We start from the raw sequence: 21,129 nt of genomic DNA, 5'->3' as shown, positions 1-21,129 counted from the left end.
ACCTAAGAGGGGCAGAGACTCAAAGACAAGATGATCGAGAGAGATCATGTGTGAACTGCGAAGAGAGTTTTGATCGAGAGAAACAAAGACGAGAGAGATCGAGAAAGAAGAGGGACTGAGTTGTTGAAGAAGGTTCCGGAAAAGTAAAACTGAAAACTTGGGGATCTGGGTTCCCCTTATATATGCGGGGGCGGGGCGAGGGATTTACGAAGCGGGGCTGAGCCCTCTCCATCCCCGCTTCCGTAGTGCCCCTTTCATACGGGCGGGGTGGATCCCCCATCCTTGCCAGGAGGGGCCGGGGCCTGGGCGAACGGGGCAGTGCAGCGAGTGGCCGGCACCCACTGCCCACCCCTATGGAAGAGGGGTCGTTTAGTTATGTTTTTACAGAGCGCTCTTATCTCAGACAAATCAGAAGGTTTGTTAAGTGAGAGTTTATAGAAGTTAAGACAATACTTGTCATAAAGAATTTGTGTATGGGGGTGTCCTAGAGCAGATGCATAGTTTTGTTTGTAGTCCAGGTTTTCCCTTGTATTAATAAGTCACAGCTGTAACTTTAGTTTCATTGAATGAAATGAAGTCTGTTTCTATAAAAAAAAAATTAAAAAAAAACACATATAACAAGTTTAAGAACAGGTCAATCGATTATAAACCAAACAAACAACGAAATAAAGTTTCATCACTTGAACCAAAAATATATAACATCGAAGTTTCTCTTCCTGTTCATGCTGATCACTTCAACCAACAACTTCACCAGGTTCAAAGGACCATTGGAAAAATTTCTTTTTGGTCCGTCCCCCGTATAGCATCTATGTTAATGTTGAGTCAAGCCGAGACGAGGAGATTGTCCTCTTCTTGGGCGAAAGACACACCTCATTGTATTTTCTTAATAGGTGCTCTTTTTTCACCTTCTAATTATTTTGCTTAGAGTACAACATTATCATATTTGCTAGCTATTGGGGTGTTGGAGATACCTTGTCCACCACTTTGCAATAGAGTGGTAAAGAAGGGATCTTCATCAAATGTGGTGTCCATCATTGATTCAAGTATAATTGTACAAAATTAGATATAGACTCATAATTCCACTAAGTTGTAAAAACAAATTCTATAACATCTATAAGCTAGATGCTTAGAAATGTAAACAAAGAGCAACTGCTATAAGCACTTGCTCAAATTGCAGCTCAAACGAAACATATACATAAAATAATTGGAATGTTAGGGAGGAAGGGGCTATTAGAAGCTACTAATCCAAAAACAAATCTGTACTATCAGTTCTTGTTTACAGATTTGCATGAGTTTCCTTCTAAAGATACTTGATGAGTTGGATAAATGGTTATTGCAAAAGTTCTCAACAACCATTATCGGTTTTATATGAAGTTCCAACGAAGTTCTGATCCTCAATCACGATTAATAATATGAGAACACCCAAGTAACTTTAATTGGACATTAGCCTTTTGTTAAGAGTAGATGGTACTGCTGAAAAAGTAATGTTGGTTGAGAGAGGAAAGTAGTTATAGGCTATAGGGACAAACAAAGATTCCAACTACTCCATTGCTTGTACGCATCTCTAACAAGGATATTATTAATTTCACTTACAAATAGATGACTGCATTTAGTCTAAGACATGGAGTGTTTTGACGTCATAATATTTCCAAGAAGGATTAGATTTGCACCCAAACAATGAGAATCAGACAAAAGAGTGGCACCCACAGATAAGAGATCCAGTACTATCTAAACGAAAATAACAATGAATAGAAGCTTGGTATATTGAATAAAATGATTTCTCAAGTTAAGGAATGATTAATATTGAATAAAGCTTGGTATATCACCCTTCAAGCCCTTAAAAATAAAATAAAATAGAAGCTCATAAGACACTCATCTCTAGGCCCCTGAGATTCTAAATGCTTAATGAAAGTTTTTAAAAATGTGATAACATTCTGCAGAAAAATGGTTGTTTTAAAACAAAAATCGTCAACCCTTTGGAGTCATTATGAATCCCATAAGCAATTCTCTGTTCATTGTTTTCATAAGTAACAAAAATTTCACTAAGAAGCACAAAATGTGTACTACAAGTTCACAGGTTTTATACAAGAAAAATACCTATTAGAGAGGAAAAGATAATATAAAATGATGTAAAGTTTAGCCCATTAAAGTCTGTAGAAGTAGTCAAAAAAATTATGTAAAGAAAAAGAAAATGTTGAGTTCCTTCATAGTTGGTTCCAAGTTCTCAGAGATTCGACCATTTTTTCCCTCCAAGTATACTATAGCAAGTAGGTGTTGCAATATGTGACACGACACGTTAACCCAATATAAGCAAGATAGGATAATAATGGGTTTGAGTTTAGTCTTAACGAATTCGGGTCAAAACAGGTTGACCCGTTAAGACACGATTGCTTAACGGGTAAACTCGTTTTGACACGTTATAACCCATTATGACCCGTTAAAAAAGTTAAAATTACAATTATACCCTTGTACCTAAAAATAAAATTGTTGGGATTTTAATTACAATATTTTTATTGTTTGGATTGTAATATTAGAATTGTAATTAGTTTTATATTTTTTTTATAGATATTATGATTTTAACATTTATATAAAACTATGCTAAACTTAATCAGACGGGTTAATTTCGGGTCTGTTCAACCCATTTACATAAACGGGCTGAAACGGGTCGGGTCGGGTCATGTCATGTTAACATATTTTGTAATATTCACTAATAGGTCAAAACGAGTCGTGTCGTGTCAACCTGTTATATTAGGATTTAAGATTTTAGCACAATAAGCTTAACAAATTGTGTTCAGATTGATCCATATAGTATAATATACATGCATTGACACAACACAAACACGACTCATTAACACGATTTGACACCCCTAATTAACAAGTAGGAACTATATTCCACACTATAACAATTTGTGAGCTCCACCCAAGACAAACCAACTTGACAAAAAAATCCAATCAACAAAACACCAGCTATCTCACAATAGAGTAAAAGACGACCCACAAACTTGCAAATCATAATGGCACCCACAAATCAACAAAACCCAATTAGGGGTGTAATTGGTCCGGTTTGATACCGCACCGGTTACCCTCCAAAACCGGTACTTCCGATTTTATCGATTTCGATCCAGTTCGGTCCTGTTTTCCAGTTTTTAATATATACTAAATCTCTAATCTCTTATACTTATATATATATATATATTAATATATATATATATATATATATTAGTAATACGCTAATAGTAATACCTCGACCTCGGCACTGGCTTACAACAGCTATATATACAGTAATTAAAAAATATATTTTAATTAAATTATTTTCTTTTATAGATATATATTACTTAAATTGAGCATAAAATGTTATATTTAATTTGATAAAATACCTTATTCTGGATCTAGTGATGTTAGCCCACTATTGATGACAGGTGAACCATACGGGAAGTCGATAATGGATGGAGATGACGCACGTGTTGCTTTGCATTTGGGAAGCATATCTGTTTGAATTTGTAACAAGTTATTATTCGAACAAACGTTATGGATATTTATAAGAATAATACTTACAAAAATATCTGTTTGAAATTCATTCACTATCAGTTTTGCTGGAATAGTCGCCCTCATCCTCACTAGACACTTCAGTTGATTCATTTTCTTTCGACACTTCACCTTCAATTACTTCAGGTTGAACACCTTCTCTACGCAGTGGGACCATATCATATTACTTAAGATCAACAAATAAATTGATGCCTATTTTTTTTCTTGATATAATTCTTCATTTGCTGGACTATCAACTTCTTCCTTTAGTTCGTCTGTCTTTGGAATGTAATTATATATATTTCTTGCTGCAAACTTCTCCACTACACATTATGGGTTCCTGTACTCTGGATCATCTAAATAAAAAATTTGATTCGCTTAGCAAGCGAGAACGAAAAGATCGTCTTCATACCATGTGTGAGATGTATTGACGCCCACAAAATTTTCATTGTTATACACTCCCAACCTAGTATTTGAGACATCCCACCAATTACATTTAAACAGCCAGACCATATATCCCCCACGTATTTTAATGCTATGATATCTTCCACAATTTTGTAGAAATCAATGTTATCATCCCCATGGCTTCCTTCAACTATGACCTTACAATTTTGAGTTTTCCTATATCGTTCTCTGTCAACTGTGCGAAATCTATATCCACGCGCCAAACATCATAAGTATTGGATGACCTGTCTGGACATACCACAATCCAGATCATACAGTTCAAGTGAGATTTCTTCTGAATTTTCAGTATATTTTGATACAACCTAAATCAATAAATATTATTATAATTATATCAATGTTAGATAGAAATTTGTGAAATTTAGTGGATGTAGTTCGTATTATTATAAGATGGGAGTTTACAATAATATTGTATGTTCAAACCAATAGGCAAATTCCTCTTCGTGCATCTTTTCTACGTCAGTTACACCATTTGTTTAAAGTAGTTGTATATATTTGCTACGCATGTTCATGTGAACTATTAATTTGTAACAATTAATACTATATTATTATGCATGAATTTAAATTAGATACTATTTATTTAGAGGATCATCACTAACCTCAAATATTGGTCAATCTTTGCGCAATTATTCAAGATATACCATCAAGCTCCTTCAAACTCTCGCCCACATAAGTCATAACCCCCTTGTGCATCCTATGGGATGTACGATCTACGAAAATACGGAAAATGCCGATGAGACTCTCATTTGTCCACCTTCATAATTTCGATCTGGTCTTGTAAATCTAGTATCAACCCCACGGAAATACATTGAACAAAATGTATAACATTCATTATCAATGTATGACTCTGTAATCGAACCTTCCGGACGAGTTTTATTTCCCGCAGATTGCTTAATTTTTTTTAAAAATCGTTCAATAGGATACATCCATCTATACTGAACTGGGCCAGTGACTAAAGCCTCACGAGGTAGGTACATCACCTAATGAACCATTACATCAAAGAATGAAGGCGGGCACAAACTCTTCAATTTGCATAATATCATTGTAATGTCAGCTTTCATTTTTAACAATGCATCAACTTGCAACGTTCTACTACAAATGTCCCTGAAACATCCCTATAATTCTGTGAGAGCTATACAAACATCTCTAGTAAGCTTTCCATGCACACCAACCAGCAACAGACGCTGCAAAAATACATGATAGTAGTGACTTTTAAGACCAATTATCTTTCAATTATGTGTTTGAACACATCTTGACATGTTTGAAGCATAACCATCAGATAATTTGATTGTTATGAACCAATCACATAATTTATTTCTCTCATCATTTGAAAGTGTATACCATCTGATGGGCATATAGGTTGACGATCCATTATCTATTTTATAAGGTAGTTGGTCATATCCCATTCGAGAGACTATCATCTATATTGCATATATACTCATTCCAAAAGTTTACTGCTAGTAAAATTTCAGCAGCATTTCCCTATAATTCTCCAAGTATATTAGTCACGATAAGTCCTCGACCCTTTTCATGGGCTGAGAAACTTACGGACCACATACCCGAAAAATGTAAGAAAATGTTAAACCAAAATTTAAATTGACTTCACAAAAGTTTAAACTGAACATATCTGTCATATAGATGATAGAATCTCAAACTGTCCACTTTGGACAATTCAAGAATTGTACCTGAATATTTTTTAAGAGAATATCTTACCACAACTCTCTAACGAGTCTAAGGTTTAACTACATGTAAAAATAACTCTAAAATTCAGCACCTAAATAGTAAACCAACCATCTTCTAAATCACAAATACATTGCAAAATTACATTCCAAATCACAAATATCTTGCAAAATTACATTACAAATCACCAATATTTTAAGAATTAATAAGTATATATTTTAATTTAAGTATTTCTAATTCTTATGTTTATTATATTTTAAGTATTAATAATTTTAATTAGAGTGCAAAATATGTTCTATTAACACTATTAGTCTTTTAAGTAAAATATACTACTTTTTGTTCGAACTGAGTTGGTCCCGTTCGAACGAACATCATAATGTTTGATGGGACCAACCCAGATTCCAGACACGAAACAGAGCAAAACACTGAACCACAAAACCCAATTTTCACAAATATAATCTCTTAAGATGCATATTTCAATAGAATACATTTCACATGGGATTGCACAAACACAAATATACCTACATATGATTATTAATTAAAAAATATAAATTTTGAATTCACTAAAAATTAGAAAACTTACCTCAAATTTTAGCAATCAAATAAAAATATGAATCCACAATGTCTAAATATGCATAACACACATTATGAGAAAACCTTAAATCAAATGCAATAAACAAAAATAATGTCAACTCGAAATACAAAAAAAAAAAAAATAACAAAAAAAGAATGTCTACCTCTTCTAAATCTTTCCTCTCTCTCAAGAATCTCCTCTCTCACACTAGAACTGTTCCTCTCTCTCTCCACAACACTCACGGAGCACAAAATCGCCTTATAGTGCTCTGCCTCTCTCAAATTTCAGTTCATGCGTGAAAATGAACTGAAGGTATAGGTTTATGAATCTCTGAAATCTCGATCGAACGGGTAATTTATTCATTCGAACACGAAAATGTCAAAAAAGGCCAAATTTTGCTACGATTTAATTCAACTGCAAATGTTCAAACGGGTAATATATTAGTTCGAATTAACAACTTAGAATATTCCTTGGCACATTCTTCAAATATAGAGAAGATCAGAGGGTATTCTTTTAACCAACTTCAACAAATGCATTCGAATGGGAAATTTCACGTTTGAGTAATTACCTATTCAGAGTATTTGGCATGAAATTTCCCTCAAAACACATTCTATGAGATAAAATTCATTCTAATGGGACTTTATTCTGTTCGAACTAATATTATTATTGTGGCGCCCCAATCCCCCTTATATAAATACACAGAGATCGAGACACCAGGATGGTGACAACACGGTCACACATCCCAACGAAGTGCCAGTGTGTATACATGCAACAGTGTACAAATAAAATAACGCAGCGGATAGTCAACTAAGTACCAGAATTTATTTACAATCAAACATCAGTAAAAATTTAAATAGCAGTTATACAGTCATCCATAAAAATATAATACAATAGTTTTCAAATAAACAAACGAGTGATTCCATATCACTCCTCAGGCGGAGCCGTCTCCTCAGGCTCGCCCTCCTCTTCCTCATCTGCATCAAAATCTGCGTTACCACAAAATGGTATCGCAGGTAAGTATGACCTCAAATAACAACGTAATATAAAATGCATTAAATGCAACTAACATGCATGCACATGATGAAATATGCATTTTTCCACAAAACATCATTTTTCCCGAAAATGATAATTTTCCAACACACGTCAAAATCCCATTTTGGCCCAAAATATCCGTAAAATATTTTCCCAGAAAATGATTTACCCAGAAATCCAACTCGCACTATTTTTCCAGAAAATAGTGAAATAATTCCAAATGCACCATGCATTATTTCCATATGCACCATGGCCTCCCCTATGGACCATCCACACGTCCTGGCTTCGTAGCGGTGCTCAGTTCCGCGCCCAGCGCGTACATGGCCAAGCACCCACACTACGCAACGAGCGATGCCCAGTTTCGCGCCCAGTGCGTACGTGGCCAGACATCCTCTAGTCCCCGCCAGCAGAAGGACCACAGAGTCGGCACGAGACCATCTCGTCCGATCCCATTGTCGCCCGGCGATAATCCAGGGGACGTTACTCAGTATATTCCGCTCCCGAGTAACCAGAGGAGCTCCACCGAGTTAATGCCCCATCTTGGCTTGGGGTCGTGATACACACGCACCAAAAATCCATTCTCACATGAAAATCCAGTTTTCATAAACACATGAACATGAATGCAATACACGAAAACCCAGTTTTCTTTTACAAACATGATCATGCATGAAATAATGAAATGCACATGTACCAACACAATATCCAAACCAACAATTACCAATCCAATCAAATCCAACCAAACAACTCCAATCACAAATCCATCCGACCCCCGAACTCCTCGGACTCAGTCCGGCATGCCAAAAAATACAGTGAAATGGGTTAGTGTAAAAATACATTTAAATTACGAAAGTTCTTTAGAGAAATACTTACAGTGCAATATAACAATTTCTGAAGGATCACGAAGTTGAAAAATGCGACGTTTGAGCAACACCACAGTGTAAAATACACTGTGGCCGTGGGTCACAAATACCAACTTTCAAACGGAGGCAAACGAAGACCCAAGATTGATAGGGTAGGGCCTAGAGAGGTCGGTGAAGCTAGTGATGGTGGAGATTGGCCGTGGGTGGCGGCGAAATGGGTGGTAGAAGACCAAAAACACCCAATCGGAAATGTGGATGGTGGAGCTTCACCGGTGGAGGATCGGAGGTGGGGTTGGGTCCAATGGGTTGCCAAGAGGTCGAGGATGATGTGGTAAGAAGATGGTGGCCAATGATGGTGCGACGGCGGCGCAGCGGTGGAAAGAGTGCCGCGGCTTCAATGGGCTCATGGTGGCTAACGGCGGCGCGAATGGAGCTGGAAACGGAGGTGTGGCGTCGCCGGTGGCTGGGGAGCTGGGGAGCCGGGCGGTGTCGACCACCGCCGGCGCACGGCGGCGGGCTGGCGGAGAGGAAGAACGGATGGAGAGAGAGGGAGGGAGAGGGAGTTGGGTCCGCGTGCGGGGAGGGGAAATAGGGAGGAAAGAAAGAAAAAAAAAAGAAAAAAAAAAAGAAAGAAAAGAAAAGAAAAGGAGAGGAAGAAAAATGGAAAGAAAAGAAATGAGGTCCAATCCTCATAACTTGGGTCACAAAAATGATCCAACTGAGATAATTTTAAAACCACAAGTTAAATAAAATAATTTAAACGTAATGGTAAATTCAAATTGAAATAATTAAATCCCACAGTAATTAATTAAATATGAAAAATAATTTAAATGCACAACAATAAATAAATATTAAGAAAGCACATAAAAAATTAATTTTCACCAATTAAAAAAATCCTAAAAATAATCCAATTAAAATCCAATAATTTTAAAACAAGAGAATAATTTTTGAATAAAATAAAAATATTACTTCAATAAAAATACACTAAAATACAGGGTGTTACAATTATTATTATACTTATAAGTATATATATAATTATAATAATCTATTATATATAATAGATCAATAATCTACAATATATAATATACATAATTAATATACTATAACAACTATTTTATATTATAATTGATAATATATAATATAGTTTTGGTCTAATACTTAATATAGTATAGATTATTAATATATTCTTTTAATAATCTATAATATATAATATAGTAACTATATATAATACTTACACTATAGTAGCTATATAGTATAACTTGTATACTTATCATAACTTATAATAGCTATAGCTATATAATAACTATATATAATACTTACACTATAGTAGCTATATAATAGTTATACTATATATAGTACTTATTAATACATAGTAATTATATTAACTTGTATACTTATCATAACTTATAATAGCTATAGCTATACAGTAACTATATATAATACTTACACTATAGTAGCTATATAATAGTTATATTATATATAGTACTTATCAATACATAGTAATTATATTAACTTATATAGTTATCATAACTTATAATAGTTATAGCTATATAGTAACTATATATGATACTTAATTATATTAACTTGTCTACTTATCATAACTTATAATAGCTATAGCTATATAATAACTATATATGATACTTGCACTATACTAGCTATATAATTAAGTGTTTATAATATATATACTAAGTACTTAGTATGTTATAGGTAATAGAATAAGTATCTTACAAATAATATACAAAGTATATTAAATACAAGTACTATAATACTATTATTAGTATTATTTTTTAATTTTGTACTTTGTAATATTAGTATTATTATATATTAGTATTAGTAATATAATTATAAATATATTAGTATAATCATCGTTCGAATAGATTTCTTGTCCGTTCGAACAATATTATTAGTATAATAACCGTTTGAACCAATTTTTTACTGTTCGAACGAGACGTCACGGACATCATATACCTAGTTTGAATAGATTATCATTTACATTCCTAGTTCGAACAAAAATTCGTCAAGAGCAACCAAATCGCCTGTTACTCTACCACGAAAGTCGCCACTCATTTGCCGTAGCAAGCCCATATTTGAACTTCTAAGAGGTATGGGTCAAGTTCCCTATTCTATTGTTTTTTTTTTTTTTTTTGGTTCGAATGGGTTGTGTTTGGGGGGGGGGGGGGGGGGTTATGGATTTCGAATCTAAAATCCTCCATTTTGGTGTTTTCTAGCTAACTAACACCAAAATAATTGGTAGAAATGATGGAGCTTTACTCCTTAATCATTTCTACTGATTAAAATAAATGATAACATCTAGATTAGGTGTTTTGGTTTGGGGCTGAGTCGACTCAGCCATGTCTGTTTGGCGTGTTCCCGTTCTAACGGATGGGTAATACATTTGAACGCTCAGTTGCCAAACATACATATTTTTGTTCGAACAAATTAAATTTGTTCGAATGAATACAACTTGCTTGTTCGAATGAACAGAACATACCGTTTGAATAGAGATTTTCTTAGTTTGAACGATCAAGTTACATTACAATGGTTAGTTCGAACAGAATATGTTGTGTTCGAACAAGTTATTTCAATTCAGTACAATATATTATAATTCTTCAATTATATAATAATATAATTATTTAATTACATTCTTACTTTCCTTGTAGTCAAACAGTACACTAATGACATCCAGCGAAAGATAACGTGCAAGAGATCAAACGACCAAAGTAGTGGTGCAGCTCCTAGTCAGGAGACGAGGCCCATACTTGTCAAGCGAGAGATCATTTTGGATGACTTCTCTGAGTAGTGGAGCAGCAGGGGACTGCATATCCAGAGATGGTCGATGAGTTTTACCATTCCATTAGAGAGCATGACGTTGATGCTTTGTGCTACAACTTAATGGTTCGAGGAGTGAGTATTACTTTCTCACCCCGCTATTACCGAATTCATTGATCTTTCCTGCGTGGTCGGTGCATATCCTGCACCATCTGATTCGGACACACCGGCCGCATCCTCATCGCCAGTGCTGAATGTAGAGTCGGATGGTAGTTCGGATGAGGATCTACCTGATGATGGTTTGACAGACGATCAAGTTCGTCAGCTTGTGCGAGACCCTTCGGCTCCTCCATATGATGGAAGCAAGGTGATCCAATAGGCTGACTGTATAATATTTTTCAGAATACTTAATTTGATTGTTGGGTATAACATCAATTCGAAAAAATATAAGACTGATTTCGAGACCGATTGAGCCAGATTTTTGTTGTGGATAGCACGGGAGGACTCAATTGATCTGGCATTGTATTTCTTCTTACGCATTTGATCAAAATCATGCTATTCCAGTGAAGGTATTCTATCATTTACACTACTCATATCTAACCTCTTACTCCGATTAGGGGTTACAATGTCTACGACTGAGTGAAGGTCGCCACAGATGAGGCCTTTTAACAAGATCACATTCAACAAGAGTAATGGACACTTGTGGAAGACTGCATCAGAACAACCCAGTGACATGCCGACCGATCCAGCTTCTAGTAGTACTGCTGCTATTGAGAGACAGCTTGCTAGGGCTACTTTGGATCAGGTACGAGCTCTATTTGTGGAGTTCATTGAGCTGATCATGAAGAAGCTTAGGGATCTCGATGGACACATTAAAATGTTACAAGATGATTTTGATCTACTTAACAAGTAGATCGTTTTAGTTATTATTTTACTTTTTTATGTTGTATAGAACATTATATATTTGGGATGTTAATGTATGGTTTTTATTTCTCGTGTTTGCTACCTTATTTTTTTTTTCATCTTACTTACCGTTCATGATAATATAAAAAATGACATTATTTTTAAAGTTATATTTATAAAAATTTAACATATATAAAAGAAATCACTATAAAATTTTGAAATTAATTACATAAAATTAATTTATAAATTTATAAATATTTTAACTCATCGTAAATAATATTATATAATATATACACATTTTTTCTATTTTGAAAATGATACCAAATCAATGGAAAACATATATACACACATTAATGATGATAAACAACTAAAAAATAATTTCCAACCAAATTAATCGTTCAAATGAATAAATATTGTGTTCGAATAAGTTCGAACGATATTTCAGGCATTCAAACGATTCGCCAACCTTGTCGCTACATTTTCCCACCAAATCTCCTCCTTTTGAATAAGTAAATGTAAGTTCGAACGGTTATGAACTTTTCCCAGGAAAAAATAAATTAATTTCCCGCCAAGATTATTATTCAAACAGATTATATAATGTTCGAACATACATTAATTCTATGTTCGAATCCATTTTGTCCCGTTCGAACGTCTGTGCATTTTTTAGACGATTTTATTCGTCTCAAAATATCCGTTCAAACGAATTTTGAAACTCAACTAGTTTTTTAGATGAAAATTAAATTTCATCTCCAAAAATTACTTTTAGGGATGAAATTTAATTCGTCCCTAACAAATTTCGTCCCTAAAAGTTAAATTTCTTGTAGTGGTTTTTCTCCAATCCACACGATTCATCATAAGAACCAAAATGAGAATAAATAATTAGGGATAATTTACATAATTAAGTACTACATGATTTTGAAAAATGATATTTGCAATCTTAAGGTGTGTAATTCTCGGTATTCATTTTAAAAAAATTGAGTAAATATGAGACCTATATGAAAAAATCATGAATTTGTTTATGGTGGACCTTACTTTTTTTAGATGGAATGCATTCATGAAGTTTACACATCTTAAAATTGAATCTAGCATTACTCTGTGATTTTTTACCTTCAAGATTTGTAAACATTAACGAAGATCAAGCTGGATCCTCTAAATTAAGAGAGGTGGGCCGATCCTTTGAGATATATATACATATATGATGATTAACTTTGTGATACCCTGTGTTTTAATGTATTTTAATTGAATGATTATTTTAATTATTTTAAATATTGGTTATCTTGTTTGAAATTTATCGAATTTTTCATTGGATTTATTTCAGTTGTAACGGCTCGTCCCTGAGAGTCCTGAGAGTTAACTCATGTTACCTGTTAATCAACTCCAACACTGCTAATATATTTCTAAAAGCTCCAAATCAAACGTAAATACTTCCAATTTAAATAATCACACAAACTCATTTATCAAATCCTCATTACAGTAACCCAAAAAATATATCAACTTCTCTACAAATCACTTAAACTCACATTTCAACAATATAATGATAGACTCTAAATTTCCAATATTATAAAGATATTTTGATTCAAACTAATTTTCTCAATATAATAAATTCTTCAAAATACCATGTCATCAGAAAACAATAAAATTTATTAACAATAATCGTCAATACTCATCGAAACTTTCTATTCTTAATCCATTATTCTTAAGTCATCTCACCCAATGCTTCACAGTCTTGATCCTCTGCTGAAATGTCCAAAATTATCTGAAAATATTGGAGATAAGGGGGTGAATTATCAACAACTCAGTAAGCAGAGAACATATACTAGTATGTAAACATGAGCATTTATCAAAATTCAGAATACAGAATAAAATATTTTCTTTCAGAATGCAGAGTCAGAATACTTGTTTTCAGAATTCAGAATCAAAACTTATTACCAAAAATATAAGAGCGAAACTCTCAAAAAACGTTCTTATTCAAAATTCTCTTGTCATAGCATATCTGAAATATCATATCAGAATATAATTTCATGTTTAACCCCCGTGGTAGGGTTGTGCATTCCGCGGAAAGCCAAGCAGAATATAAATCACCATGAATATCTAAGCAATTGCACTCAGAACAGAAATCCACTATTATATCCCATGGTGGACCAGAGGTCACTATTGTATCCCGTGACAGGGCCACAAATCATAGCAAAAAAGAATTAGAATCAGAACAAAATTAGAACCAGAGTCAGAATAGAATCAAAATCAGAGTCAGAACAGAATCATAATCAGAGTCAGAATAGAATGAACGTTATGCCAAAGGTTTTTCAGATGCCAAATCATTCCAAAACATAGTATTGAACAAATTCAGATCATTTCGCATTTTTCAAAACAAATTCAGAATATTTTCACGGCATATGCAAAAATTATAAATTTTCATATTCGCTCATATTTTCCGAGTTCAATAACAGAATGTCAAAAATAAGCTCATGTCTGCACCAGTCATGCTGAAAAATATTTTATTCTTATATAGAATCTCATGAGCAATGCAGAACAAATAACTGAGATCGTTTAACATTTCTTTTCATAACACAACATGCACATTTTCAAAATTGACCTCAGTCCATTTAATTTTTATGCAAATTCTAACATAGAAATCCCGCTTACCTAGACTTCTTAGCTTATTCAGAAATTTTCCACAACAATACTGAACAATTGTCAATCGTCACCTATAAAAATTCATGTAACTTAAATAAATCTCCAGTGAACAGATAAATCTCATATTACATCTGAAGTACCTATTTTAATTCCTAAAAACTTAAAATTCTCTTAACTCTAAATATCATCCCTTTCTAAATTCATCAATATCCACCATAACCAACGTCAAACTCAAAACACCAATATTTAAACCTGAAACAGCCAACCAAACTGCAGAAGATTTGTTAGTGCAAAAATATATTTAAATCTCAAAAAGTTCTTTAGGAAATTACTTATAGTGCTAGAATATAATTTCTGAATGATCGCGGAGGTGCAAGAGGTGGCGGCACAACCACACAACAGTGCAAAATGCATTATGGCAGTGGGTCTCAAAATGCTAGATTTTGAACGGGGACAAACGAAGACTTGAGCTTACTAGGGAAGAGCTTAGAGGTATTGATGAAATTAATGATGGCGGTAGTTGGCCGTGGGTGGCGGCATGGGCGGCGGTTGGAGGCCAAAAAGCTCAAATAAAAAATAGAGATGGATGGGCTTCACCGGTGGCAGATCGGGGCACAAGAAGGGTGGGTTAGGTAGCTGGGAGGCCGTCGGTACTGTGGTGAAAATATGGTGGCCAACGACGGTGCTAGAGCACTAAAACCGCTCTACTTGAAGCTGTGCGTGGAGGCTAACGGTGGCAAGGGAGGAGCTGGAAACATAGGGGGGTGGTTGCCTGCCGGAGGGGAAGAAAATAGGATGGGCAGTGACGACCACGGACGGCGCACGGCGGTGCTTGGGGCTGACGAAGCAAATGGACGGGGGAGAAGGGAAGGAGCTCGCGTGCCTGGGAGGAAGAAGCATAGGAAAAAGGAGGAGAAAAAGAAAGAGAAGAAGGAAAAAAAATTAAAAGAGGGAAAAAAAAGTAAAAAAGAAAAAGTGAGGGAAAGAAATGAGATCCAATCCTCACAACTTGGATCACAAAATAAATCTAACGAAAAATTCGATAAATTTCAAACAAGAGAACCAATATTTAAAATAATTAAAATAATCATTCAATTAAAAAACACAAAAATACAAGATATCACAAACTTCCAATTGATGTGCCATTATATATATATATATGCTCTTTCGGATTTTTAAGAAAGTAATTAAACATATACCATATTGCATTTGTACGTTTTGACGAAGACGAGGAAACATTCATACTCTTATAATTAAGTCGGTTTCACATGACAGGTTTCCCAACCTGTCAGTCCATATATAAATACCATGTACGTACATATGTTTCATGCCCTGCCTGTTTTATCTCTTCCTGGTGACCCTTATTTTTATCACTCTTGCCATATTATAAAACGCAGTGAGAAAGGGATCTGTGATGATCATGATAATCATCAAGCTGAATATCCTTCCAAACGATAAGATCGATAGTCGGGTAAGGAATTTGACAGCTTTTACAGTTTAGTTAACTATTTTATATTAATAATTAGTCTCCAGTAACTGATGCAAAGAAAAAACAAAGAAGAAAGGTATCTTATATATACTTAGTAGGATATGGAAATTAAAATCTCAACAAGATATACATGGAGACCAATCAGACTGGAAACTGGAAAGTGATGATCAGTTTTAATATTTAAGAGGAATGCTTTAGCCACAAATAGATTTTACAAAAGTAATTAACTCGCAAACTGAAGTGACTTGATGTGGTACATCAATTTCTAAATTTACTTTTATTGTAAAGTACATAGATCTAACGTCGTAGCACATGAAAACACGTTAGTTTGTCATGAGTTTATTTTTGTGAAATCTTTTTGTAACTGTATCAGTACTCAATATTTAATATAAGACGCATGTCTTAGTACTAGGTGGCAGGGGGATCCAAGACGATATAAACAAGGGAAAGAAATGGCAAGATCATCGATCTTTCTTTCTTGGCTAAGTCGCTGGTGAAAAAAGCTATGCGTGGGAGGCTGTGGGAGGCTGCAGTTTCTTAATTAACTTCTTCTTAATTAGTTTATTAATGTTGGAGAGAATATTATAATCACGAGTGACTATGATCTAAATTAGATTTAATTATAATATATATATATATCTTGCTCTCCATCCTGCTTTTTACACGTATAATATAGGGTCCCTCTTCAAATTAAAGTACTCATGTCTTATTTCCAGTTGGAGATATGCTTCTTCTTGTAGGGTTGCTAAGTGACAAGAAGAAAGTAACAAAAGAGAGAATTTAAGTGCAAGGCGGTGATGAGGATGATAATTAGTTAATTCCACACTTAATTAAGTTGTGCATGACAATCTACATCCAAGAGATTAGTGCGTCGGACTTACGCATAAGTGATGACTAAATTAATTAATTAACTGTTTTCTTTGTTAATTACATATGATCATGCATTCAACTAATAATTAATTAAACATGACTTATATATTTATAGACTCAGGACGGAAAATGGAGATCAATTAATGAAAGTTAATTAATTAATTTCGTGTTCATGACTATCATGTTGTCGCCATTTCAAAGTGATTAACATAATTAACATGGTTGATGGTTCTGATTAACTGCATAATTAATATATCTATTTTAGCTTCCAATATTGTTAGCTAGGCACGCTAGCTGATCATGTGAGCCATGCATGATCATCATTAAATATATATAGGAATCCATGATCGTATCAATATTAGCATGAATTACCATTAATATTAATCCTTTACAAGATTCTGATCACTTGTAGTAGTATATACGTATACTCTAGATCTGATCTCCATTTTCAAGCAAATTGCTTAATTGATGTCTGCAGAACTAGCTTATAATTCATGTCCCAGGCCTTACAACAAAGCAAGGAAAAGTGGATGAGTAATGAGGAAACTAATTAACTACAGCACTACTACTACTACTCATCATGTATATATAACAATCAACCAAAGGGAGAAAATTAAAGGCGCACATGTTTTCCACTTCAAGCATTTATTTCTAGCTAGCTAGATACCCACATATATATAAACCATACGTGTCATAAGGAGTATGGAACATAACTAGGATATATATATATATATATAATTTCGATCCATATATATATATATATAGTCCGAATAAGCTTAATATATAATTTTCTCTTTAATTTCTCTGAAATCTGAGGTTTCCTTATCATCTTCAATTAATTACCCATCCAAATTAAAAATATATAATATTTTACCTATAAATATTGTATATATTTCTCTAAGTGATATAGGATTAATATAAAATGAATATTTGAACCAGTAGTACTAAATAGATAGGTGCCCGGGGGGGTGGGGGTGGCGTTGAAGCCAAAGTTAGAAATCGTCCTCGCAGCCTCGCAGGCAGTAAATAGCTATAAGTTGGTTTGGCTAAATTATTTTAATCTCCATCTTACTAAAATCCAACTGCTTTGCTTCAAATCGGGTGATATATCCGGTGTTAGGGCTTCATTTTGTCTCCATCGTCTCGAACTCCTCAGCCCCATCCCCTGCCCTATATTTAACCTTTTTCTCCATTTCCATCTTTCTCATCAAGTTTTCCCATCTCTTAAATGTTAGCATCCTAGGTAGTTTAGTACCATGGGTGCTGAACTTGGCCTTCTCTCTTTGACCCATCTCCAAAAATTGGCACAGTCCCAACAAAATAATCAAAATCGGCATCAAATCAACCCTAGTAATACTTTTACCCCTGCAGGTGTGTGGATGTGGAACAGTACTATGCAACCCCACGAAGACGAGGATTCATGGGAGGTAAGAGCTTTTGCAGAAGACACTGGAAATGCCATGGGAACCACTTGGCCACCGAGGTCTTACACGTGCACCTTTTGTCGGAGGGAGTTCCGGTCGGCTCAAGCTCTAGGTGGCCACATGAACGTGCACCGCCGTGACCGGGCGCGGCTCCACCAAGAGCAGCCTAATCCCAGCAGCAGCAGTCCCACCTCACCTTCCACTTCCTCATTTATAATCCCAACTCAAGAATTTGTCACCAATGGCGGATTGTGCCTGCTCTACCAATTGCCAAGCCCTAGCGGTCCTGCCTTCTCTTCAACACCAATAAATGCATGCATTGAGTCTCCTTCCACTCTTCTCTCAATCTCACCCTCTCCACCCAACAACTTAATGTCTCCTTGCTCTCCCTCCATTAACTTCCCACTGTCCGGGTCACGGCCAGGTACTAATTCTTCTCGCTGTTACTCTAACAAAGCGATAGAACCTTCACTAACCATAGATCATAATGGCGATGAAGATCTTGATCTAGAGCTTCGGCTAGGGCAGAGACCGACGACATCATAAGAAGCAAGAAAAATGGAAGAGAGTGCCATTGATGTGTAAGATACAGCCTTTCATGGAATTTGTCTGAGAATTTTTTTTTTTATATTTGTTTTATTTTCATTATTCGATCGATGATTGACATTTGGTTCGTGCGTGTGCGTGTGCGTGTGCGTGTGCGTGTGCGTGTGATGTAGAAAAGGGTGCAAATGGAAGAAAAAAATGGAAGCCAAAAAGAGCTAAGCACCATGTTATAAATTCCAAGAAACCGAAAAGAAAAATTATTTGAAAAGAGTAGTGATGAAAGAAGATTAGGGTTTTGAGTAATGGACCGGTAAAGTTTGCAGTGCACCGTCATTTTCTGTTCCAGAGTTTCTGAGAAAAGTCTGTCTGGCCATTTGTTTCCGTAGGGACTATATATATATATATATATTAGACAGCTTCTTCGCACCTCTTTTTTCCACAAACCACGAATATGCCATTTTCATTGAATTTGACAGCAGAAATGCTTCTTAGCAAGCTATATTTTTGCCATTAACTGAGGAGGGGCATGAAGTCATTAAGCAATTCAGAGTACTGTTCACGTATGTCATCATGTAGAAGAAGGTAAACCTTGTCCATATGCGGAGAATGATCTTTAGGGTTTTTTTTTTTTTTTAACCATCAGAAGGATCTTTAGGGTTCTAGCACGTACGTACTAAATCCTTACAGATTTAAAAGCTCACATATATGCTTTCTTTTTTGCCCCAAAATGTTCTTTCTTGTATAACTATATATATACTAGTAATAGAGCAACGTCCAAGGGACGTTTGCCTAGTTCAGATTTTTTACAAAAATTATATGATCTTTTACAAAAGGAAAATGATTAATAAATTATCTAACAAATTTTAGCAGTGATTTAATGTGCAAAGCGCGTTGGGCACATTTGTCTAATACTCAAAAGACATTTACATCCACACAAAAAGGGACACAAAGGAATAAAAAATAAGGATAAAAGAGGTCCAATACAACACACAACTTTTATACAGATGAATAAGAATTTACTGTGTAGCGGCTTGATAAAGGACAAAACATACAACCTGCAGAAGAGAAAAAGCATAAAAAATAGTTTACTAACACAACTGGCAAAATATAAAGGATTAAAATAATAATCCTAAAATATCTTACCACTCAGCGGATAAAGATGTGAAAAAACATGTTTGACTTAAAATCACCGTTTCCAAAGCTGCAGTAGTGATTTAACGATTCCTATCAATATCCATCTCGATCCTCCTGCAATGGTGTACAAAGTACTTTTAGGTACTAAATTTGACCAACCCTGAATGCATGAGTTCTACTATTAATGTTACAAAATGCATGGGAATAATTTAATTCAATTTATTAGTAAAAGAAAATTAACAAACTTTGTAAGGGTATCTAACGGTCCATAACAAAAAAGGTATAATTAAAAGCAAGCAACTTAGTTAACAAAAATACTTTTGTATCTCCCCTTTATTTCCATTCTCTGTTTGAAAAGGAATGGAAGGACTACGAAAGGTCTGAATACACCCAAATATATCAATAATCGAGATCTACAGTAAACATAATGCATTTCATGGGCTCTCATGTGTGAAGGAAGTCGTAGCAAGATCATTTCTTACCATGTACATGTTTATGGAAATTTCAGATCAAAGAATGCTCCTTCTCATAATGTGAATCAACTTTATTCTTAAGGAAAAGTACTCGTAATCATCCCCAAGACAATCTGAAAAAAAGATGAATAAGATGTACTGCTGCTAAACTACCAAAATCTCATATTCTACTCCAAAAGAAATTTATGCCATAACAATTGTGAAGATAACAATTAAAGAAAATATCTTGCATGAGAAATTCCAAAAGGTAATACTCAATGGATAATGTGAAAAACTGCAAAACTGACTAAAAGATAAGAAAAAGTAGACATACAACCTGCAGACTGACATATAAAGATGTGAAAAACCCAAATAAAAAGCATACAACGAAAAAGCATGAAAGTGGTGGACTGACATAACTGTCAAAACCTAAAGGAGAAAAATAATAAACTCAAAATAATCTAATACTCAATGGATAATGTGGAAAACTGTAAAACTGACTAAAGGATAAGAAAAGCATGAAAGTGATGGACTGACATAACTGTCAAAACCTAAAGAAGAAAAATAATAAACTTAAAATAACCTAATACTCAATGGATAATGACAAAACTGTAAAATTGACTAAAAGATAAGAAAAAGTAGACATACAACCTGCAGACTGACGGGTAAAGATGTGAAAAACTGCAAAGGATAAGAAAAAGTAGACATACAACTTGCAGACTGACCATCTGAATCATACAACCTGCAAAGCAGAAAAAAAAATCTTTGTTCGTAC

At 34.5% G+C, this 21,129-nt stretch overlaps 1 protein-coding gene across 1 annotated transcript; it reads left to right on the top strand.

Moving 5' to 3' along the window:
- Positions 1-17,754: 17,754 nt before the first annotated feature.
- LOC121237083 (transcriptional regulator SUPERMAN-like) lies at positions 17,755-19,310 on the top strand. The gene is made up of 2 exons (XM_041133654.1): positions 17,755-18,803; positions 18,942-19,310. Exon 1 carries the CDS (start codon positions 18,055-18,057, stop codon positions 18,766-18,768), a length of 714 nt encoding a protein of 237 aa, XP_040989588.1. The 5' UTR covers positions 17,755-18,054; the 3' UTR covers positions 18,769-18,803; positions 18,942-19,310.
- The last annotated feature ends 1,819 nt before the right edge of the window (positions 19,311-21,129 follow it).

This window comes from Juglans microcarpa x Juglans regia, chromosome 6S, assembly GCF_004785595.1.
Source record: "Juglans microcarpa x Juglans regia isolate MS1-56 chromosome 6S, Jm3101_v1.0, whole genome shotgun sequence".
In the NCBI taxonomy this organism is placed as follows: domain Eukaryota; kingdom Viridiplantae; phylum Streptophyta; class Magnoliopsida; order Fagales; family Juglandaceae; genus Juglans; species Juglans microcarpa x Juglans regia.
The sequence above is the reverse complement of the archived record's forward strand: the minus strand, read 5'-3'. Positions and strand labels throughout refer to the sequence as shown.

Excerpts from the sequence above, each read along its gene's own strand:
- LOC121237083 (XM_041133654.1), top strand. The coding sequence starts at position 18,055 with ATGGGTGCTGAACTTGGCCTTCTCTCTTTGACCCATCTCCAAAAATTG.